A 24,092-nucleotide genomic window follows, 5' to 3' on the forward strand; every position below is an offset into this window, starting at 1 on the left:
TGGTAGTGGCTAAAGCCCGGCGCTCACGGTGAGCAAAATTTCATGCGTGCAATTTACTCACTCCTCTCGAGGCGAACTCACAGCTCAAGCAGGTGAGAATTTTGCTTCAGTTACTAGCGAGACGTGAGCTCGTTCGATCGACGTCCGCACACTGTGGGTTTTTGGCCTCGCGAGGCAGTGAGCAAATTGCACGAATGAAGTTTTGCTCACCGTGGGCGCCGGACTTAAACTAGGAAACATTTAGGAGACATGTCGCACACGTTACATCCCGCACTCGACATATCGCTTAGTTTAGCCAGACCTTAAAGCCGCGTTGTCACCAGTTTACTTCCGGAGGTCCGACGGAAACCTCAACCGTTAAAAGACAAAAGAATCTATTAAAATCCGAGAAATTAAAAAGGCCATCCGCTCTAAATTATCAATCACATCCTCAAAAAATCGACCGGAAGTAAACTGCTGACAATGCGGCTTTAATAAGGACGAAACAGCTGTCAACGGCACTACTAGCATCTCGTCTCGGCCCGATTGCTATGCCAATCTTCGTAGCTATATTGTACTTTTAGAGTTCACCAACGCGATAGCAATTTTGCGTGTGCAAAAGCAAATTTTTCCCCTAAAAAGTAGCACATTGGGTGTAGTTGAAGCAATTTTTAACCCAAGAGAGAGCACTACCTTTAGTAACCGAATTTTTTTTTTATTGAGAGTTAAGCAATTTTGCTTCAATGAAGGGCTAAAGCCCCATGTACAGCACAATTTAGTTGATAAACAGGCGCGTACCCAGGATTGGCTGAGGTGGTGTTTGCAGTCATAGGAATCATATGAAAAAATTAAAGAATTTGAAGATTCCGCAATAAGAAATGAACCACTTTTTGGCTGCCAAGGGGGGGGGGGGGTGCGCACGCACACTGTGCACCCCCCCCCCCCCCCCCCCTGGGTACGCCTCTGGACAACTATCTGACAAAAATTTGACAACTTATTCGAAGTTGAATCATAAAAGCGAAATGCATGCCAGAAATTATTTACTGGCTTATTACATGGTCAATTTTACAGTAGTTATAAGTTGTCAGTTACAGATTGCTCGCATAGATGGGCTAAACGCTCAAACTTCTGTTTTCACTGATTTCAAGCTTGTCTGAATTTATACCCTCCAGAAAGGTGTAAAGGTCAGCGTCTGGCTAGTCGTCACGTCACGTAACGTGTTTGTGCTTTTATACCTTCTGCATAAATTGTTTTTCTCAGACTCTAAGGTGAAAGTTCTAGCCAACAAACGCCGAGATGCCATTACAGGCAGTCACAGTCTTTTGTGGCTCTAGCCTGGGAAACAAACCACAGTATGAAGAAGCCGCAAGAGGTACGACATGTATAAACCTGTCATAAGGAATGGTAAAGCAAGGGTTTCAATTCATAGGCATGCTCTTTGCGTTTTCATTTATGGCACTTATTCAGCGCGAATAACTCTGTAGTATTTTATCTAGACTTGCCCCAAGTCGACCTTGTAGACAGTAATCGAGCGAAGCGAGATAAAAGAAGCGAACAAAGCGAGAGTAAATGAGGTGGCGAAAAGCGATCGAGCGAAAATGGCCTCTAAACCTCAAATTTTTTAAACGTCTTTGAGAAAGTCTTGTTTGTGTTTGACCTTGTTACCTCGAGAGAAAGGACTTCGACGGCCTAAATGTCCGGGTGGGACAGAGAGTGGGGTCGAAGTAGATCCATATGGGGGATCGTGCGTTTACATGATTAGAATATTGTTTACTTGTTTAAGTGTTCAACAGATCTTTTTTTATGACGCATATCAAGCATCGCATTCCCTTTATAACAAACTAGTGTTTGGTTGCGTTGATCTAAGTGATCAACAGATCTAGTATGAATTGCAGATAGATAGATTTTATTCATGGCACCTTATAAAACATTTACATCGGCGTAAATCCACAAATAATATGTTTTTCTTACTTTGCCCTCTGCATTTTTTTTCTTGTTTCGAATGATTAGGTGACGTCACCGTACGTAATCATCAAGCTTCACATTTCTTGCCTTCACACATTTAAAAATATGTTTTGCTAAGCGCCGATTCACGTTTTCATTCTGGCTCAATCCCATAATTCTGACGAAGTTATTTTCTTTGTTGGCATGGTTCTAACATTGATACCTGCATGCGTTTTAAGGAAATCCAGTAAATTATCCCGATCATCTTTATAGGCCGGACATTCTAACAGAAAATGCTCTTCATCCTCCACTTTACCTGTCTGGCATACTAAGCATTTTCTTTCGTTAGGTTTTTTATATGGCTTTTCATACCTTCCAGTTTCAATTGCTAGCTTATGATTGCTTAGCCTGAATTTAGTAAGGGCAATCCTATGGTCAATATTTTTTACGTCCGTTAGATAATCTTCTAAATTGTGGGACAGTTTAAACTTTCTGAGCGTACGCAATTTGTTCTTTTGTTCTTGGTCTTTTCTGTTGTCATTTTGAATAGAGCTAAGCCATGTCTGTTGTTCAATGTCATAAAGCCTTTGTTGAAGAAAACTGTAAGTTGCTTCAGGAGTGTTTGTGTCAGTCAGCCAAATATCGCTCCTACCCGCAAGGTCTAGTATTTGTTTAATTTTTCTATGCCAAAAGTTCTTGTTTTCATAATTAGATATGGTAGCGAATGCTTTGCGGGAGAGTTTTTCGTTATTCCCATTGTTGTTTGAAAGTTTAAGCCAAAGTTTGATCGCTCTACACTTTGCTTTTGTTCTGAGAGGGAATCGTCCTAATTCAGCCCTACATGCGTTCGAGCTACAGTATCGGTTTACGCCGAGAAGCCATTTTAGAAACTTGGTGTGGACCATTTCTATTGGATCTTTTTCTAACTTTCCCTTGTAGTCCGCTCCCCATATTTCGCTTCCATAAAGTAGGATTGGTTGTATCAAGGTGTCAAAAAGGCGGAGAGTTAGTTTGATATCTTGTCTGAAGTGCTCTCCCATTTCTTTTCTTAACTTGAACATCGCTTTTAATGCTACTTTTTTGAGCTCCTCCTTAGCCAAATTAAAATTTCCATAAGGGCAAAAATGGAGTCCAAGGTACTTATAACTTTTGACATTTTCTATTTTATAAGTTCCGTAAAAGATTCTGTAATTATTCATAGTTTTCCCGGTGTTATTAAAAATCATCACTTTTGTTTTATCTAGATTGATGGATAGTTCGGATGCTTTGCAATATTCTTCGAGGCTGTTCAGATATTCTTGCAGGCCCTTTGCTGATTTTGATAGGATAACTAAGTCGTCGGCATAGAGAATGCAACTTAATGGCACACCGTTTAGGTCAATATCATTTCGGTATTTTTCATTTAGTTTTTCTGGGAGGTCGCTCAAGTAAAAATTAAACAATGTTGGCGAAATCATACAGCCTTGTTTCACGCCTGCGTAGCATCGAAATGATTCAGTTATGGAGCTTCCAATTTTTACGGAAGACTTGTCATTTGAGTACATTGATTGGATTATGTCGAGGAAACGCCCCGTAACACCTACTGCTTTCAGTTTTTCAAATAGTTTCGCCCTAGGGACGCAGTCGAATGCTTTACTAAAGTCCACGTAGCACGCAAACAGGAAATTGTTTGTTTTTTTGGGTTTCGCTTTGACATGCTTGTCAATTAGTGACTTTAGAGCGAAAATGCTGTCTATTGGTCCTTGCTCTTTCCTAAAACCACATTGTTCTGTTTTCAAAATGCCCTTCTCCGTTAGGTAATTGTATAATCTTTCGTTCATGATTGACATAAAAACTTTGCCTAACGTTGACAAAAGTGTTACGCCCCTGTATTTTTCAGGTTTCGATGGATCTTCCTTCTTATGAATCGGGTCTATAAAACCCTAACTCCACATTGTGGGGTAAACCCCAGAGTTTAATATTTTGTTGAAAAGGTTAACGAGATAACTTTTCAAGATCGTTTTGCTGCACTTTAGAAATTCGTTCAATATGTTGTCTGCGCCTGGTGCCTTCCCAGATTTTAGTTTTTCTATGGCTTTTATAATTTCTTCCTCGCTTATTCAGTAGTCCAGGGGCCCCTCCCGATAGTTCCCATGATCTATTCGTCCGTTTTGCTTGGGCTGTGCTTCATTTGTTGCATTCAAATTTTTGAAGTGCTGAAAAAATTTTCCCGCATTTTCAGTCTCAATTGGGGACGCTTTTGTTGACTTACCGATGTGGAAACAGTTTTTCAACTGTCTCCATAAAGACTTAGAATTTCTAAAGTCGATATTATTGATTATGTTCGCGTAATGATTTTCTTTTTTTCTTTTGCACATTTTTTTAAAGATTCTCCTTTTCCGATTCAGAGTATCTCTTAAAGAATGATTGTTTGGTTCTTTCGAGATTCGGTATCCAAGCGAGCGAATATTCCAGGTCTCACTGGCTCTTTTACCGCGGCTTTGTGGTACACCTGGCTGCACCTCGTCCTGGAGCGTTTCAAAACGGTTTTTAGTATAGACTGTGTATGTGATTTGTCCCCAACTGTCGTCCTTACTAATTCTCTGGCTATCTTTATGACTGTTCATGTCTTGCGGGCTGGTCACTTCTATCGTGGAGCCCTCGGTCTGGTTAAGACAGGGCGATTTGGTGATCCGTGATGTGAGTGATTGTTCTGTATTCACGAGTTGCTCTTTAATTTCTCCCAGCTCTCCCAGTATCTTCAGAATAGTCTCTGCCGCTGACGTCGATTTGTTTTTTATCAGTTTAAATTCACTTGTCACTTTACTTGTCAGGCTTCATATTTTTTTCGCAACATCATTGATGCTAGCGCTTAATTCGGACCGTAGCATTTCAATCTTACATTCACATTCCCTTTTAGCATCGGAGATTCCGTGTTTTGTCTTCTGTTTCCAGTCTTCTATTTCTATGCTTTGCTCTCCGATCTCGATGGTATTCTTTGTGACTTTATCTTCAATTTTAGCGTTAAACACTCTTTAAGTCGCCATGAAGGCCTCGATCTCCTCATACCGAGCATCGTGCACCACCTGCTCTTCCTTCTTGTTTTCCTTCTCGATCGATCCAGCCGCTGATTGTTCTTTCGCTCCAGTTTGTATCTCATTCATGGCGTTACTACTGCTTTTAGTAGCTAGAGTAGTGAGTTTACTTATATAAACGTCTTTTCCCGCACCTTGCACCTGCAGCGTGTTCGTGCTCAAGTAAAAGTTAACGGTCACCGATTCGAATTTTAGTGCACTTGTCGTCCCGATTTGGGTTACGCTTACTAGTTTTTCGTTACTTCCTTCCTCCATCAAGTGCACTAGGAAGTCTTTTAGTTTATCGGAGTTTCCGCTCCATTTTAGTTGGTTCTTCTTATTAGTACTCAAAAAATTCTCAAGCTTTTCCATTTCAGCCATGCTGCATCTGCATGCTTTGAAGATGGCGCACACCAAAAAAACATCATGCATCAGTAACAGACCTAATTTTTTTCCGGGAGGTGGGGGGGGGGGGAGTTCTCTGATCAAAATCTAACCACCTCCGAAAGAACAAAAAGGGATTTTTTTTTATGCCTTTGCAATCTCCACGTTGTCGGATTTGGCTACATACCAAGATGATTCAATTTATTATTTATAGTTTTGTCTACACATAGCACGTCTTAGTCCAGCGGATATGTGTTTGATTTGCGCACTTTTTGCTAAAGTTACCAATTTTAGCATAGTGATAGTTTTTAATACCCTTTTTAAGATAGGCTATAGAGCCAAGCTCAGATCGGCATTAATTTCTAATTAATAAGGAGTATTGATTTGGCCGCCAATTTGAACCGGAAGTAAACTACCTTTTTATAAAAGATAAATAAACTTGCACATTTTGATACTGTTTTTCACTAGACAACTAATATGAAAGTCAAAGAATGTATTTAAACCCAATATTTTTTAAAATAACCGCCAATTTGTCATTTTTGGAACTTTAAAGGTGATAGCCACCTTTAACCGGAAGTAGTCGAAAGTAAAACCTCGTACTTTTATTTCACCCCGCGCCCTCTAGCAAAAGACACCAACTTTATTGCAGTTCTATAACCTTTATAAGATAAGCTATGGAGCCAAGATAAAATCTGCTTTCATCCACAACTAATATGGTTTATTAAATTGCAGCCATTTTGCACTGGAGATTAAATTTGGCATTTTTGAAAGCACAGAGATGCAGATCTTGTTTAAAAGTCTACGACTTAAATATTCATGAAATCCATTTAATACTTTTAAGTTGTAAAAAAGCAAAACTGATTAGGTTTCTGCAATTAATTTTACCTTTTTTTAAACCGGACGTAGGTTTTCAAACCTGTTTCTGAACACTCTAATCAAACCAGATTAATGCATATACGAATAAGCAATGAATCATTTAAAAAAAAAATAGAATTGCACAAATGATAAATGCACCAATTTAATATAAAGAAAATGTTTTCTTGCTATGTTAGCCTCGGCATTTTGTTAAAAATTAGTTAAATCTTAGTCGGGCTGGACGTTCTTGAAAATAGATTCTTATAAAACAAAGGAGTGTGTTCATAATACGTCGGTCTAACGTAATAACAAGCTTCGATGAGAATTGTTTTATTTATTTAATGAAGATCAGATATCTTACAGCTTTATCGTTAAACGATTCAATGGAGCTGCAAAGGGCTGAACATTTCAAGCTGGCTTTGGTGCAAGTGCAGCGTGCTGGGCAGCCTATCTTGCATCTAATAGCTCTTGGTTCCTCATCTAATAGTTCTTTGGCTTCTTGGCACGCCTTGGAAACCTCTAGTAGCGTTTGTCCAAAGCGGCTATGGCAACTGTTGTCCATTGTGCTAAAAAGACGGAAGTATTGAGACAGGGAGGAGTGCTTGCCCCCGACAATGGCAGCTTTCTTGGTGTGTTGTATGATAGCTGCCTCGTCGGTAGAATGACATCAAATGCTGTTCCTTACGAAGAGCTGCATTCTTGCCTTGTCTACTCAAGTGTTGCCAAACATTCTGTCTTTTATCTTAACTGGCCTGAAGGTTAGCTGTCGAAGACCATCTGTGGCTTCGGGGAATACAGCAAGTACTGTCTTTTCCCCCTACCCGCACAACAGGATACAGTATCACCTGTAAATGCGTGAAATTCTAATTGGCGAGATACTCCTCTGACTCTTCAAGAAGACTGCAAGAAGATTGATAAGCGCACACCCGATGCCACCAGATTAACAGTTCCTACTGTTAGAAACTGTTCATCTTGTAGCACTTGCACACATTCATGTGTGCGGTCGTTTACAGACGTTGAAGTCAATTGGTAGAGCGGCCCGCTCCCGTGGTTCTTGGTATCCCCACCAGGCTTGTCACATAACCAGTTGCTTTTGTCTTCTTTCTTTTCTCTTGATCCGGCTATTGAGCGTGAATGTTTGGTATACTTGGGCTGGCTATATGTGTCTTTTAAATCATTTGACGACTGTGAGTATCGACGCGTGACTTTTTACTTTCGGATTAAATTATCGGCCATTTTAATATCCCAAGATAATCCTTGATTAAATCAGATTTTCTTTTGGCTCCATAGCTTATCTTGAAAACATGACCCTGTTTTCTGATAATCTGACCACCCCCGAAAAAAATGGATTTGTTATTCCTCTGCAGTATCTCCTCGGAAAGTTTATTGTCGGATTCGACTAAAAATAAAGTCTGACTTATGAATTAATGACAATCCAGAGTGATCTAGCTTATGGATTATAATTTTGTCTACAAATAGCACGTCTATTGAGTACCGAAAGTGGACCTTTGGCCGTTGTGTGTGTGTGTGTGTGTGTGTGGGGGGGGGGGGGGGGGGGGGGGGTGCGTTTCACCCCGTGCACCCCCCTGGGTACGGGCCTGTACTTTGATTGTTGCATTATGAAGAGGCAAAAAATAACAAATTGTTTAGCCAGCTTTTTATTTCGGACTTCTTTTTTTTCTGATGACAATTTATGACATTTTCGGTTTGTGAAAACATTTACAGTTCTAACCCCAGGGATGGATCCAGGCCTAAAGTTGACTGATTACAAATGGTCACGGACCAATCAAGGGGGGGGGGGGGGGGGGGTATAGGGGCATGCCCAACAGGAAATTTATGAAATTACGTGTTTGAAACATGCAATTTGCAGAATTTTTAGGGATGCATTTGGCATTTTAGGAATTTATACAGTGAGATCATAAATTCAAGGTTACGTTTCACCGGTGCTGTATTAAACTTTTGGTCATTTAAAACTGAGTGACTTCATTAATGGATTGGTCAGATTTGTGTTCTTGAAAGTGTGGCGAGGCAAGTACCAGTTATTCTCTTCGAATACCCCTTGGCAATATCCAAATCGTGTAATTGTAATATATACTTAAAAAACAACCTCCCCTTGCATTATAACGTAGCTTGTGCCACACAGACAGCAATTCGTATCAATAATTGACCCCATGACCTCTCAATTCTAATCAATTTTACGGTGGATTATCCCATCTAGTTGCTGATCTATTGGCACTTCTCCTCTTTGCATGTTTCTCCTAGATTTATCCATTAGAGGCATCGAAAATTCGTGTACTGGTCAATTTTGCTCATGTGTGGTATCTTACCAGCCTATTTGACTTACTAAAATAACAGCCGAAAATCTTCCCAAATAAAACACAGGGCAAACAGAAATGCCATTAATATACTAAGAATACACTGTCCGGGGGTTTTGCTAAAAACATTATGTATTTCACTTACGAGGGCGACCACTTTCCATTGCCATAATTAACTCATAGACAATTCTAAAGAGCTATCGTCCTGTCGCCACACTTTCATCATTAATTCCAACTTCTCGGGATCTGAATTCGATCAAATTCTACACCATAATCAAAAGGATAACACTCCTCCTTTCGGCAGACAGGCTCTCCACGAGAAACGTCTGCATTTTATGAAGCCATGCTTCGCTTTTAAGATTTCGGTTCGAGAGATGTGTACAAGAGATCACACGCTTAAGCAAGCAAAGGCCTACTTTTTCAGTGGTAGTATCGGGATTTTATTGTCAACTGATTCCAAAGTGATTCACACGTTATAGCAACCAATCAAAACAGAGCTTGAGTAGTTCCGCGTGAGCCGTAGCCAATCGGTGAAGAGCTTAAGTGGTTCCAGAACACGCGCAAAATTGTTATACACACGCAAAATTTCTAAATGGGTCCCCTCCCCCAAACTAGATTTATCATTCACCATCAGGAGCAATATTTCCCGGGGGGGGGGGGGGGGGGGACCGGAAATGCTGTGTAAGCGCTAAAGGAAATAACAGCGAAATAACCCAGGAAGCAGGTCTAATAGTGTTTAAATAACAGACAACAGTAGATGTTTATTTTTATTGAACGTTTTAAAATTCAAATCTACAAAAAAAATATTTTTCTAAGATTTTGAGTGATTCACTGGAATCAGTTAAATCAGTCTGGATCCACCCCTGATTCCTTCTGTTCAATTTTTCAGTATCAATTATGATAAAGAGCACTTCGATTTTTTCTCTAAAAGCTTTAGAAATTTTGAGAAGGTCCTTACGTGATCTTAGTTACTAAAGTTACTTATCAGTTACTGGGAGGACATACAACTTGCTGGGAAAAAGTTATCTGTTCCTTTCTCCCAGGAGGAACCATTCCTTTTATTTCCCAGCCAGCATTGGTTTGTTTCCCGAATTCCCAACCATCTTGTCAATCACAGCTCGTATCTTCTGCTACAGGGATCGGATCATCAAACTATTTGGCCATGCCATGTAGCTAGGGATGAACTTTAAAAAATTTTAAAAAATGCAACTTGTGTTTACATTGCTGTTTCTATGGCAACGGGAAATTTTACATATAAGCTATAGGATATTGTACATCAGACCCCGGTCGACACTTAGAGGAAGTTTTATTAAAATTTATAAAAGGAATTCTAAGATATTGGCGCATTTTTATATTTAGTCATTCTGTTATTTACCTACTTTAAAATTCGCCCCTGAAAAAATACATACACATGAATAATTGCCCGTAAAACCGATCTGCACGACTTTTTTTTTAGCCTACGTAGCAAGCGTTTCTGTGGGATTCCAGCGCAAAGAAACGCCACGAAAGCAAAAGATCGCCATTTCGCTCGCTCCCATTTCTCGGGAGCTCTCATTTCTTTGCTTTCGTGGCGTTTCTTTTGCGCTGGAAACCCACAGAAACGCTTGCTACGCAAGCTAGACTTTTTTCCCCAAGCATCCGCTCCAGCACCCCCAAAATTATTCCCAGCACAACTAGTTCGACTCCACAAATTTGCAGAAGCATTCGGGACGATTTTTCCCCAGCAACCGAGGGGTCTAACACCTTCCCAGCCAGCAAAAAATCGGGCTGCGGAACAGATCCGTTTTGTGCCCTTGAGTTCATCCTCGGGGACCCAGGGCGTCGCGGAGGTCGGGCACACAGGGAGCGCGGCGCGAGAAAGAAACAGGCTTCGCGCACTCCCTGTGTGCCCGATCTCAGCGACGCCCTGGGTCCCCGAGGACGCCTTGAGTTAATAGTTACTTCTCACAGTCAGGGGGGTCCTTCATAATAAAAATTTTAAATTACCTAGTTAAATCAGCTAGGATAGATGGAAACGCATTATAAATATGGTTTCTAAAACTATTTACAGCATTTTTTTGTAATTTTCCTGAATTCTAGACAAATGTCGAGTAGAGTATCTTGTCATGGTTTCTAGCTTAGACGTTTGTGAATTTATATGCAAAAAAATAACTATAATGTAACTACAAGAGGAAGACTATCATTTCTTTCTATAAAATTTCTTTACCAATTGTGTAGTTCCAGAAAATATCCATATCCCCCCCTCCTATTGAGGGGGCTGGAGGTATGACCCCCCACCCCTCTGGAATTTCCAGCCCCCTGGAAAAAAATAAATACAGTAACTGATAAGGAAAAAGGGCATCTTACCCCCTCCCCTCTGGAAATTCCTGGGCGTTTGAACCCCCCCCCCCCCCCCCCGGAATTTCCAATCCCCTCAATGGGGAGGGAGGTATGGATATTTTCTTGAATTACAAATTTAGCGTTTATTATTGCTCAGTTCTCAAACAGTAAACGTTTGAATTTTGTGCTTTCTGAGCGGCGCCGACATATTGACACTCTTGAAAGTCACGTTAACTACCCCAAAAAATGATGATCGACCGACCGACTGATCGTCTTTTAAATATTTCAGGCTAGTGACTGAAATAGAAATTGTTTTAAATCCGCTAAATAGCGCTGTACAATATGTTATTGTATTTCCATCCTTACTGTACTCTCCAATTCTAATAATTCTAAAAAATAGGTAATTTTTTACTTAACTGAATAGTAACTGATAAGTAAACAAGAACAGACGCGTACCCCCCACCCCCCACCCCCTGGCGGCCAAAAACTGGGTCATCCCTTATTAAGGAATCTTCAAATACCAGGCTTTTTCCATAGGATACCTGCGCAATCCCCTCAGCCAATCCTGAGTACGCGCCTGAAGAAGTTTAGTAACCAGGATTACAGCGGTAAAGCCCCGTTCCATTATTTTTGAAATATGGAAATAACTGTAATTTAATTTCAATTTCCAGCCCTTGGAAAAAGCCTGGCAGAGAAGGGTATTGAGCTGATCTACGGTGGTGGTAATTTAGGCCTTATGGGAGTAGTCTCCAAGACGGTCCATGACAATGGCGGCAAAGTCACGGGGTTCCTTCCAGAGTTTTTCGTCACAAAAAGTTAATAGTAACCTTATTATTGATATTCTTAGCCAAATTACCCTTGTAGACCTGATACTGTGCGGCAAAGCATCCCTTCCCTGATCCATCCCCTGATCCATTCCCACTAGTAAACTTTAAAGCTTTTTCTTATAGGTCCATCTTTATTGGAGTCGATTGGGAAAACAGTAATTGTCCAAGACATGCATACAAGGAAACAAAACATGTTAGAGAAGGTAACCCTTGATCTGCAATCTCTTGATCTGCAATCTCTAGATCTAAAATGTCTTGATCTGCAATCTCTAGATCTGCAATCTCTTGATCTGCAATCTCTTGATCTGCAATCTTTTAATCTGCAATCTCTTGATCTGCAATCTCTTGATCTGCAATCTCTAGATCTGCAATCTCTTCATCTGCACTCTCGTGAGATCCCAAATGATATCCCATACATGATATAGCACTAATTGACCTACTTTTGATAATAATCTGCCTTTCCACATTCATTATGTTATTGTTTGCAAGATGCATGCTAAAAAAGCCACATGTCAGGGCCGTAGCCAGCATGAGGCAAGTGAGGCACTTGCCTTGGTAATATGTTGATGTTTAGTGTTTCACAATTGAATAGTATGGGATAAAGCACCTGCTTTTTTTGAATTTATCATCCAGCTTTGTCTCGATAAAATATTGATTCTGGCTACGGCATGTTTTTTCGTTTCCATAGAGCAGGTGTGGCGGACAGAGAGGAGCAGGGGGTCTCTTGCCCCAAAACTTCAAAATGTGGATTTTTTTCAGTGAACATGTTTACAAGTACTTACAGTGAGGACACAGAAAGCGGGCCATGCTGAACAACTTTGATCAGATTCGACTTGAACACCGTAAAAACATTTCAGCCAATGAGAAACGCTTTACATTATTTATTTGACCTCGTATGTGTGGTTGACTGTGAGAAACATGAGCCTTTGTGGGCCTTATTGAATAGCTCTTTTTTGGGCAAGAGAGCTTAAAGAGTTGTGTCTATTTTTCATTCACATTACACAGGAATATACCTTATTATCCGAAAAAAATAATTCATTGCAGAGCGTGTATATTGAAAGTAGTTCCTTTCAGAATGTTTACTTTTCTATCTTTGTCTGTTGATTGAATGTGGGAACACCCTAACTTGATTGGCTGGAAAAAAAAATTATGTTGTTCAAGCCCTATATGATTGGTCAAAGTTGTTCAGCATTGCCCGCTTCCTGTGTCCTCACTGTGAATATGTCTCAAGCACTATGTATAAATTGATTGATGGATAAAAAAATATTATACATTTTCTTTATTTTGTATTCTTTTTAGTGGTACTATATGTCAAACTCTGGTACCCCCTCCCCCCTTGCTCGTAACCACCATCCCTCAAAAGTTCATACCTTGGATTCCAGGTATTTCTCCTTCTTGGATAAGGTTACTTAAGGCAGAGCTTCTGTCTCTTCATACTACACTGGCCATGGATTACTTCTCTTTTAAACATAGTAATAAAAAGACAGTAAAAAGTCTAGAATTTGGGATGGTGTTGTTCTTTCAGGCCGACGCCTTGATAGCCCTGCCCGGAGGTTATGGAACTGCTGAGGAGCTGATGGAAATGATAACTTGGTAATTATAACTTGGTTAGTCTCAAACATCACCCTTTTTATTAAACACACATAGAAAATGTGTTTTGATTTTTACAGCTAGGGAATATAAAATAGGTCAAAAGGAAGGTCCATCTATTCGCTTACAGGGCCATAGCTGGTTAGGAAGGGGAAAATGTAGATTCCGCATTTATAAAGAGCAGATCCAGATTCTTACAGAGGTTTTTTGATTTATTAAAAAGGAATGAACAGTGTGTGGCCCTGCATTGTTTGAGGCCTGCCATTGACCTTTGTTACTGTATTGGTAAATGATAGTCATTTATTGCATTTTTGATGAGCAACATTTATTTTTTAACCAGGAGGCAGTTGAAACTTCATAACAAGCCCATAGGAGTTGTAAATACCTGTGACTATTACAAGGGCATCATTGATTGGGTAAGACATGCATGGGAATTTACGTATGCTATTGTTCATATTTCTTACCAAAGCTGGTAAACTATTGTGGATTGTACCTAGAGGGTATACCGGGCTCAGTGTTATTGTTTATATTCCTTACCAAAGCTGGTAAACTATTGTGGACTGTACCAAGGGATGTACAGAGAACCCCCAACCTTTGCCACGAAAATTGTAACAAGGGAAAGGTGTTTCTACTTGAGTTGGGTGCAGTTAATTAGGACTCTCCACTTTTTATGGTACAGGCGAATGTAGCTCTTTCATTCAAAGTAATAGCTAAAGGATATGCCTAAACAAGACATGCATTTTGAGTCATTTTTTAATATACGTTACCACCACAAAAATGGCAACGGTTGACCAACCGGTTAGAAACCAAACCGCTGTAGCGGGTTGACACTCAACCCGCTACAGCGAGCTGGCTTCTAACCGGTTGGTCAACCCGCTACTGCGGCTTGGGGACCATAGTATACTATAGAAGCTTGTTAGTTCTCAACCCGCTGTAACGGGTTGACACTCAACCTGCTACAGTGGGTTGGCTTCTAACCGGTTGGTCAACCCGCTACTGCGGCTTGGGGACCATAGTGTACTATAGGAACTTGAAGGTTCTCAACCCGCTGTAACGGGTTGACACTCAACCCGCTACAGCGAGCTGGCTTCTAACCGGTTGGTCAACCCGCTACTGCGGCTTGGGGACCATAGTATACTATAGAAGCTTGTTAGTTCTCAACCCGCTGTAACGGGTTGACACTCAACCTGCTACAGTGGGTTGGCTTCTAACCGGTTGGTCAACCCGCTACTGCGGCTTGGGGACCATAGTATACTATAGGAACTTGAAGGTTCTCAACCCGCTGTAACGGGTTGACGCTGAACCTGCTTGTTATGTTTTTAGTTTATAATGAAAGCCCTCTCTAATAAACGCCTCCTATCTCAGATAGTATTGAACTCAATAATTGGTTCTAGGGGCGACGCTTAACCTGGTTTGACGTAATTATTTTCTCTATTTTACATGGCAGGTTAGCCACGCCAAACATGACGGGTTTATAGGAGCACACGACAATCATTTAGTTAACAATGGGAGCCTTTTCATTGTATCAGATGACTCTGAGGATTTGCTACAGAGATTGACAAAGGAATCTGACGAAATCAAGCAAAGCGAACAGAGCGAATAGTGAAAACAAACCACTGTCTAACCCTCGTATGATTTTTCAATAAAATGGTTACCCAAATATGCAAAATTATTGGTTACACACAAAAAACAAAGTTATTGGAGTTGATCATTGCTATATTACCAGTACAATCTAAAAGATGTCTATAAGGAAAGCGTCAATTGGCGTTATTTCAGGTCAGAGTAACGAGGCGCGAGAACGAAGCGGCCGAGTGGGGAGGGGTGGGAGAAAAGAGAAAGGAGGGAGAAGACGTCTTCCCAGCGCTCCATTCTCTTCAATACACCCCCTCCCCCTCCACCAACCTTGTTCCGCCTCGTTCTGGCGTTCTCGCTGCTTCGTCTCGCTTCGTCGCCTCGACTCTCTGGGTCCCCGAAGAAAGTTTATTTTCAAGAGATTCTTAGACAAGTTATATTCTTTTAATGAAATCAGTTTATCTATCGTCCACAAACAGCTCGGGATGAGTAATAGAAAAAATGGAAATATTCGGCCACTAAAACTCTAGAAGCGCCGCTTTCAGATTTAGGTAAAACACGATTTTGGGTTTCCTGTGATACATCAAGGAAGGCCTGACTTGCCCTGACGTCTATTGGTTTGGTTTATTCGGTTTATTTATACTGTATAAATTGTTTCTTTTCGACTTCTAAAGTAAAAGTAAAACCGAACAAACGCCGAGATGCCATTACAGGCAGTCACAGTATTTTGTGGTTCTAGCCTGGGAAATAACCCAAAGTACGAAGAAGCCGCAAGAGGTACAACATATGTATAAACCTGTCACATAGCCTGATAGCTGGCCCTGCAGTAGGTTTATTCGCAAAATTACTATTTTCCGAGTTTCGTGAAACTATATATTATATTATGAAGCCCGTCACGAATTGTGTGGAAGAACTTCGACCGTCAGAAATGTCCGAGTGGGGCAGAGAGTTGGGCTAAGTAGATCAACAATTACATGGGCGATTCTTGCGTTTACATCCATCCCCCATTTTTTTAATGGCTAATTTATGACATTTTTGGCTATTGGATAAACTTTCTTTTATCCATGTATTTCCTTTTTTTCAGTATCAATTATAAGATAGAATACTTCCAATTTCTCATCTTAAAGCTTCTTTAGAAATTTTGAGAAAGCCCCTTCCTAAAACTTAACATTAAAAGAGAATAACTGTAGTTTAATTTCAAATTTCCAGCCCTTGGAAAAAGCCTGGCAGAGAAGGGTATTGAGCTTATCTACGGAGGTGGTAATACAGGCCTGATGGGAGTAGTCTCTAAGACAGTCCATGACAATGGCGGCAAAGTCACGGGGTTCCTTCCAGAGTTTTTCATCACAAAAAGTTAATAGTAACCTTATTATGATATTCTTAGCCAAATTACCCTTGTAGACCTGATACTGTGCGGCAAAGCATCCCTTCCCTGATCCATCCCCTGATCCATTCCCACTAGTAAACTTTAAAGCTTTTTCTTATAGGTCCATCTTTATTGGAGTCCATTGGGAAAACAGTCATTGTCCAAGACATGCATACAAGGAAACAAAACATGTTAGACAAGGTAACCCTTGATCTGCAATCTCTTGATCTGCAATCTCTAGATCTAAAATGTCTTGATCTGCAATCTCTAGATCTGCAATCTCTTGATCTGCAATCTCTTGATCTGCAATCTTTTGATCCGCAATCTCTTGATCTGCAATCTCTAGATCTGCAATCTCTTGATCTGCAATCTCTTGATCTGCAATCTCTTGATCTGGAATCTCTTGAGATCCCAAATGATATCCCATACATGATATAGCACTAATTGACCTACTTTTGATAATAATCTGCCTTTCCACATTCATTATATTATTGTTTGCAAGATGCATGCTAAAAAAAGCCACATGTCAGGGCCGAAGCCAGGATGAGGCAAGTGAGGCACTTGCCTTGGTAATATGTTGATGTTTAGTGTTTCACAATTGAATAGTATGGGATAAAGCACCTGCTTTTGTTGAATTTATCATCCAGCTTTGTCTCGATAAAATATTGATTCTGGCTATGGCATGTTTTTTCGTTTCCATAGAGCAGGGGAGTCTTTTGCCCCAAAACTTCAAAATGTCTTTTTTTCAGTAACATGTTTACATGTACTTACAGTGAGGACACAGAAAGCGGGCCATGCTGAACAACTTTGATCAGATTCGACTTGAACACCGTAAACATTTAAAAACATTTCAGCCAATGAGAAACGCTTTACATTATTTATTTGACCTCGTTTGTGTGGTTGACTGTGAGAAACAGGAGCCTTTGTGGGCCTTATTGAATAGCTCTTTTTTGGGCAAGAGAGCTTAAAGAGTTGTGTCTATTTTTTTTTTCCAACCTGATTGGCTGGAAAATTTTATGTTGTTCAAGCCCTATATGATTGGTCAAAGTTGTTCAGCATTGCCCGCTTCCTGTGTCCTCACTGTAAATATGTCTCAAGCACTATGTATAAATTGATCGATGGATAAAAAAAATATTATACATTTTCTTTATTTTGTATTCTTTTTAGTGGTACTATATGTCAAACTCTGGTACCCCCTCCCCCCTTGCTCATAACCACCATCCCTCAAAAGTTAATACCTTGGATTCCAGGTATTTCTCCTTCTTGGATAAGGTTACTTAAGGCAGAGCTTCTGTTTCTTCAAACTGCCATGGATTACTTCTCTTTTAAACATAGTAATAAAAAGACAGTAAAAAGTCTAGAATTTGGGATGGTGTTGTTCTTTCAGGCCGATGCCTTGATAGCCCTGCCCGGAGGTTATGGAACCGCTGAGGAGCTGATGGAAATGATAACTTGGTAATTATAACTTGGTTAGTCTCAAACATCACCCTTTTTATTAAACACACATAGAAAATGTGTTTTGATTTTTACAGCTAGGGAATATAAAATAGGTCAAAAGGAAGGTCCATCTATTCGCTTACAGGGCCATAGCTGATTAGGAAGGGGGGGAATGTAGATTCCGCATTTATAAAGAGCAGATCCAGATTCTTACAGAGGTTTTTTGATTTATTAAAAAGAAATGAACAGTGGGTGGCCCTGCATTGTTTGAGGCCTGCCATTGACCTTTGTTACTGTATTGGTAAATGATAGTCATTTATTGCATTTTTGATGAGCAACATTTATTTTTTAACCAGGAGGCAGTTGAAACTTCATAACAAGCCCATAGGAGTTGTAAATACCTGTGACTATTACAAGGGCATCATTGATTGGGTAAGACATGCCAGACATGCATGGGAATTTACGTATGCTATGGTTCATATTTCTTACCAAAGCTGGTAAACTATTGTGGATTGTACCTAGAGGGTATACCGGGCTCAGTGTTATTGTTTATATTCCTTACCAAAGCTGGTAAACTATTGTGGACTGTACCAAGGGATGTACAGGGAACCCCCCCACCTTTGCCACGAAAAAGCAGGTCATTTTTTATTGAAGGATTGTCAAATACTATCCCTTTTCAATATTTACCTGATCCCCCCACTCAGGAAATCATTAGTATGCAACTAACATTCTATCACAAGGGGTAGGGACAGGTGAATTAAGACCCTCCAGGTGCGTACCCTGGATAGGCTGGTTTGATTTTTATAAAAAGGGTGCTTAGAATACCAAATTTCAGCCTGCAGCTACTATATCATCTCCAGGTTCTTATATGCAGGTGTTTTCTGTCTATGAGTTGTCATTGTGAGAAATTTTGTTGCTGCCACTTCAATATTTTCTTAATTTTACATTGTAGGTTAGCCATGCCAAACATAGTGGGTTTATTGGAGCACATGACAATAATTTTGCTAACAATGGAAGTCTTTTCATGGTATCAGAGGACTGTGATGATTTGCTTCAGAGGTTGGCAGAGGAATCTGACAAAATACTGCAAAGCTAATAGCATTCAGATGATTGTATGTGTGTACACTTTTCATGCTCTGAAAGGTTTGCAGAAAGTATCTAAGCTTTATCTAGAAAGTGGAAAGGCAGACTGCAATGAACAATGTTGGCTGTTTTCACCAGCAAGGACAGAGATGTTTGTACAGTTGCCTTTAGAGATCTACTATGTGCAAGATCCACAATTACCCTCTGTTGTATTACTTCATTTTCCTCGTATGGGTAAGATCGAGAACTTGAATAAAGAAAAGCAGAAAAATCTGATATTTTAATGTTAAAACACAGAAATATACAAAGTATTTTTCATAAGGAAACAGAAAGTGTTCAAGCGTCTTTCAATGGAAAAGAGACAATAGGAACAGGCTATCACACTCACTGAAGAGTCTTGGTTGGTTGTTCACTTGAACAAATAAGCAGACTACCCATGATTAAAGCCGCGATGTCACCAGTTTACTTCCGGGGGTCCGACGGAAACCTCAACTGTTAAAAGACAAAAGAATCTATTCTAATCCGAAATATTTAACATGCCATCCGCTCTAAATTAGCAGTAACATCCTCAAAGAAACTGCTTTCTATATTTTGAAATATTTTTCGTGTTTTCTGTTTAAAATCATTGGAGATCCTTACGTAATTGACCGGAAGTAAACTGGTGAAAATGCAGCTTTAATCTTAATCTGTAAAATGGTAAATACCAAACTAAACTAGCGCTATATTAAATAGATAACTATCTAATACAAAAGTTGGGTATTGACAAGCGACTCTTCTACTGTCAGCCACCATATTATCCTCCTAGCGGAGTTACAAAGAGTAGGAAAAAATTTATTTGCATTAGCTTATCCACACCAAAGCCCTGTTTTTGGATGGTGTTTTTGTATTTTTAATTAAAATGCAAAGGGAACAAAAGTCGAGAGGCTGACGCATTCTCTTTGACTGATCTAAGTATGACGCCTGCATGCAGAATTTCACCGAGAGGAGTCGGAGCTAGAGCTACTGTATCGCCTTCGCCTGGCGGGAGACCTAGAACGTGAGCGTGATGGAGACCGACGCCTACGAGGAGGGGGAGAACCAGAACGGGACCGCCTCATAGGCCTAAACCCACCGCCCCCTCTGAACCTTGGGGGACTCCTACGCCACTGCTGGGGTCTACGGCGTGGTGGGCTGGGGCGTCTGTAAGCAGGGCGCACATCTCTGGGCCGGGGTGGGAGGACACTCTGTACTGCTATTTCCTGGCCATCAATTTGGCCACCATCCATGTGTTTGAGGGCCTTCTCGCACTCTTCTGGGTCAACATACTCTACGTATGCAAAGCCTCTTGAGAGGTTATTTGTCCTGTCTGTTGGCAAATCAACTGTTTTCACTCTCCCATACACACTGAATATCTCCTGCACATGGTCTTTGTTAACATTACGTGTCAGGTGAGCAACATACAACTTGGTAGGTTTGGGGGTGGGGCTTCTCTTGCGCCGACGTGGAGATCTTGAGCGGGAACGTGATGATGATGAAGAGGAAGATCGCTTGCCCTTGTGTGCAGGGCTGGGTGACTTTGAGACTGACTTTGAGAGTGAACGGCGTGACGGTCTTGGTTTTGTTGGTGGTGGTGACGGTGATGATTTTACTGCTGGTTTACTGTCAGGTAATGCTTTGTTTTTTACTTCTTTTGACTCTTTTACAACCTCCTTTGACTCCCCTTTTGCTTCTTTGACTTCCTTCTTGACCTTAGCAGCATCTAAATAAGCAAACAATATATGATTGAATATATCAAAAGACTGTTTGAAAAGATGTAAAAAGCTAATAAATAGTTCATTTCACAATAGTACACAAAGGCCTTGCCAATAAAACATTAATGACTGAAACATTGACTAGAATTTTTGGGGGGCTACACTGTTGCTTCTTTAACCAGGGTTTCTATGTAGATCCCTGGATAGGTTTGGGTAACTAACCATTGCCACTACTGGAACTTGATGCGCTAGACCCTGAGCTGCTGGAACTTGAGCTACGGCTACTCCCACTGCTGCTTGACCCAGAACTGGTGCTACTGGAATAACTAGAGCTACCAGAGCTTGAAGATGAGCTGTGGAACGAAGCATAAGAGTCAAAGAAAGCCTTTACATTTTATGCTACCCTGCAAAACTAAGCATCCATTTCCATCAGCTACATCAAGCATATAACTAAGATAATTAGAAAAAAAGATTATTGGTTAAGGAGATTCAACACTCTTTCCCAAGTCCCTTACCACCAAGTCAATCACACCTCGTATCTTTTGCCAGAGGGATTGGAGCGTCAAACTATTTGGCTGTGTCATTTATGGTGGACTTCAAAGGGGGTGGAGGTTTCTAGTGATGCAGGTGATGTAAGGGTGAACACCTTTAAGGCTCTAAAGGCTTCACTGCATTTATCAATAAGCCTGTTGATGCAAGACATGTGCAATGCCCCTGTATGAGAAACCAGACCAGAGCCTTGAATGGCATTTATCTAGCTATTTATCTAACTATTGATGCTAAAACTTGAATTCCATCATACAAGTTCATATGCAATGCCTCTGTATGAGAAAACAGACCAGAGCCTTTAATAGCATTTGTCTAGCTATTTATCTAACTATTGATGCTAAAACTTGAATTCCATCATACAAGTTCATATGCAATGCCTCTGTATGAGAAAACAGACCAGAGCCTTTAATAGCATTTGTCTAGCTATTTATCTAACTATTGATGCTAAAACTTGAATTCCATCATACAAGTTCATATGCAATGCCTCTGTATGAGAAAACAGACCAGAGCCTTTAATGGCATTTATCTAGCTATTTATCTATCTATTGATGCGAAAACTTGAATTCCATCATACAAGTTCATATGCAATGCCTCTGTATGAGAAAACAGACCAGAGCCTTTCATGGCATTTGCGAAAACTTGAATTCCATCATACAAGTTCATATGCAATGCCTCTGTATGAGAAAACAGACCAGAGCCTTTCATGGCATTTATCTAATTATAGCCTGGTTTCCATATGGTTGCATCTGTCTTTTCGGTCGTATCTGTCGTGTGAAAAAATTCTATAAGACAGATACAACCATACGGACCCAACAGGACAGATAGGACTTGTCGCTTGAGATAGAATTGGTTCTATCCCATACGACAGATACGACAGGAAATGAGCGTGATGCAACTGCATTTTGTAAATGGAAACCATTGCAAGCGACAAATACGACAAATACAACATAACTATATACTACAATGCACTTCGTTTCCAACATGGCGGAGGAGGAAGAAACACATGTGTGCTCTGTGTCGCTGTTTATGGAAGCTCTACAGTGATTCAAATATCTCTATAACAAATTTTCCAACGACAAGTTAGAGAAAATTGTTGGAAGAAGTTGGCCAATCAATTCCATAAACCTGCCAACGAGGCGGAATGAAAATACAAGTACATAAACAGCCTGAGCTCCTCTCTTCTTCGGTATATTGCTCGTACCCGAAATCTGTGTATTCTGCATTCTCCTTTGTTGAACAGCCCGTTAAAGTAGATAACAAGCAAAAACGCCTCTCTCATTCACTTATTGCCGCCATGTTTCTCATAAATGGCGCGTAAACAGATAAAGTAGGAGCGACTGATACAATATATGGAAACCAGTAGTTGTATTAGTTCATTGAGTTGTGTCTGTGCAGTTGGTGTGCAAGTTCATATGACAGAAGCGACAGACAGAACCATATGGAAACCAGGCTTATTGATGCTAAAACTTGAATTCCATCATACAAGTTCATATGCAATGCCTCTGTATGAGAAAACAGACCAGAGCCTTGAATGGCATTTATCTAGCTATTTATCTAACTATTGATGCTAAAACTTGAATTCGATCATACAAGTTCATATGCAATGCCTCTGTATGAGAAAACAGACCAGAGCCTTGAATGGCATTTATCAAGCTATTTATCTAACTATCAATACTTGCATCAAGCATATAATAATTTCCAAACGTCCACCCTCAAGATACAATGATAAAACAGACCCACTTAACACTTGGTCTGCCAAAACCCGAGGTCAAAATGTGAAAGCAACCTAAACCTCGTATATGAGAGGCTAAGCGTTTGAGCTGAGCTTACCTGCTCGAAGACGAGCTCTGTCGCCGAGCTGGCTTGTCTTTCTTATCCTTGCGTGTTGGGCTCCGTCCCCTAGTACTGCTTGTTCGTTTTTCTTTGTCCTTATCTTTGCGACGAACCGGCGAAGGCGAACGACTGCGGCGACCCCTAAAAACAATCCAAAATAACAACGAAACTTTAATAAAAAGTCATACAAATTTGCTAAAATCGCAATAATACATAAGTTATTTAAAAATATCAAAAGAACAGATGTATAAATCAAAGGATGGTAAAGGATTTGAAGGATTTTCTTACATTCTAAAATCGAAGATACAAGATGGCGGCCGACGCTGACTAGTAATCTTGTGCCCAGTCCTCCAATACCATCTTGGCTCGGCCAAGATGGCGGTGCCAACACAGGGTGCCGAATCAACAAATTCGAATTTTTAGTTTTTTTTATATATATTCCTCGATGATCCAAATTTTGCAGACTACTCCAGATTTTTTTCTCGATAACCATTGGGGGGTTTCATTGATTTCCATTGGCACCGAGCGAAATGTTCGAACGCGCAAAAAGGCGCGCGCGGGGGATGTTATAGTCTCAGTAAGGGGAGCGTTGCGTGACTCCTTTGCAGCCGCTCTTGTCGGAGACGCGCAACGCTCCCCGTCCCCACGCGTGTAAATATCTATAGTTTATTTTATATACCTCAATGATTTGAATAAGAGATTACTCAATTTTTTTTTTTTATTTTTTATTTTCGTTAAGGTGATTTTCAGGGGCACTGAAGGAACAGTTCCACGCGAGAAATGCGCGCGCGGGGTACAGCCGCTCTTGTCGGAGACGCGCAACGCTCCCCGTCCCCACGCGTGTAAATATCTATAGTTTATTTTATATACCTCAATGATTTGAATAAGATATTACTCAATTTTTTTTTTGATTTTCGTTAAGGTGATTTTCAGGGGCACTGAAGGAACAGTTCCACGCGAGAAATGTGCGCGCGGGGTACAGCCGCTCTTGTCGGAGACACGCAACACTGCTCGCCCCCACGAGTAAATATATTTACAGTTTATTTTATATACCTCAAAGATTTGAATTGCATTTTACTCAAGATTTTTCGATCTCCGTTGAGGGGTAAGTCATTCTCACCCGCAACGAGCGAAGAGTTCGACTGCGCGAAAAATGACTCTCGCACTTAAACGCTCGCGGGGAAGGAGGTATGTCCTTTGCAGTGGCAAGGAGAGTTGGGTGACCCCGCCACGAGCGGCTGCACAGGTATGTAGAG

General features: G+C 40.6%; 3 protein-coding genes across 10 annotated transcripts; 1 reads left to right on the forward strand and 2 right to left on the reverse strand.

Annotated features, from left to right (window-relative positions):
* Positions 1-1,147: 1,147 nt before the first annotated feature.
* LOC5497577 (probable cytokinin riboside 5'-monophosphate phosphoribohydrolase LOG4) lies at positions 1,148-18,995 on the forward strand. Of its 8 annotated transcripts, none has more exons than XM_048719380.1 (6): positions 1,148-1,351; positions 11,521-11,571; positions 11,800-11,879; positions 17,592-17,659; positions 17,998-18,073; positions 18,594-18,995. In XM_048719380.1, exons 1-6 carry the CDS (start codon positions 1,276-1,278, stop codon positions 18,735-18,737), a joined length of 495 nt encoding a protein of 164 aa, XP_048575337.1. In that variant the 5' UTR covers positions 1,148-1,275; the 3' UTR covers positions 18,738-18,995. The 8 variants fall into 8 exon arrangements, with proteins under 8 accessions (XP_048575337.1, XP_048575335.1, XP_048575334.1 ...); XM_048719378.1 differs by having other exon boundaries at positions 1,154-1,351; positions 11,521-11,664; XM_048719377.1 differs by lacking the exons at positions 17,592-17,659; positions 17,998-18,073 and adding exons at positions 13,202-13,269; positions 13,607-13,682 and having other exon boundaries at positions 1,159-1,351; positions 11,521-11,664.
* On the reverse strand, positions 1,873-5,422 carry LOC125557102. The gene is made up of 2 exons (XM_048719373.1): positions 3,096-5,422; positions 1,873-2,819 (listed from the first exon to the last, which is right to left on the reverse strand). The coding sequence occupies exons 1-2, from the start codon at positions 3,750-3,752 to the stop codon at positions 2,088-2,090; spliced, it is 1,389 nt and encodes a 462-aa protein (XP_048575330.1). The 5' UTR covers positions 3,753-5,422; the 3' UTR covers positions 1,873-2,087.
* On the reverse strand, positions 18,986-23,234 carry LOC116620897 (RNA-binding protein with serine-rich domain 1). Its single transcript, XM_032386848.2, has 4 exons — positions 23,125-23,234; positions 22,834-22,977; positions 20,677-20,807; positions 18,986-20,462 (listed from the first exon to the last, which is right to left on the reverse strand). Coding segments are annotated over exons 1-4 (1,041 nt in total). The 5' UTR covers positions 23,127-23,234; the 3' UTR covers positions 18,986-19,698.
* Positions 23,235-24,092: the final 858 nt, after the last annotated feature.

The sequence above is a fragment of the Nematostella vectensis genome, chromosome 12, assembly GCF_932526225.1.
Source record: "Nematostella vectensis chromosome 12, jaNemVect1.1, whole genome shotgun sequence".
Lineage (NCBI taxonomy): Eukaryota > Metazoa > Cnidaria > Anthozoa > Actiniaria > Edwardsiidae > Nematostella > Nematostella vectensis.

What these genes read in the sequence shown, in the direction of transcription:
- LOC5497577 (XM_048719374.1), top strand. Translation starts at nt 1,276, where the DNA reads ATGCCATTACAGGCAGTCACAGTCTTTTGTGGCTCTAGCCTGGGAAAC. An exon ending in AGAGTTTTTCGTCACAAAAA is followed by an intron (nt 11,665 to 11,799) that starts GTTAATAGTAAC and finishes TTTTTCTTATAG; the next exon opens with GTCCATCTTTATTGGAGTCG. An exon ending in AACAAAACATGTTAGAGAAG is followed by an intron (nt 11,880 to 13,201) that starts GTAACCCTTGAT and finishes TTGTTCTTTCAG; the next exon opens with GCCGACGCCTTGATAGCCCT.
- LOC125557102 (XM_048719373.1), bottom strand. Translation starts at nt 3,752, where the DNA reads ATGTCAATCATGAACGAAAGATTATACAATTACCTAACGGAGAAGGGC. An exon ending in ATTACAGAATCTTTTACGGA is followed by an intron (nt 2,820 to 3,095) that starts ACTTATAAAATA and finishes GAAATGGTCCAC; the next exon opens with ACCAAGTTTCTAAAATGGCT.
- LOC116620897 (XM_032386848.2), bottom strand. An exon ending in CAGAGCTCGTCTTCGAGCAG is followed by an intron (nt 20,808 to 22,833) that starts GTAAGCTCAGCT and finishes TTCGTTCCACAG; the next exon opens with CTCATCTTCAAGCTCTGGTA. An exon ending in AAGTTCCAGTAGTGGCAATG is followed by an intron (nt 20,463 to 20,676) that starts GTTAGTTACCCA and finishes TTGCTTATTTAG; the next exon opens with ATGCTGCTAAGGTCAAGAAG.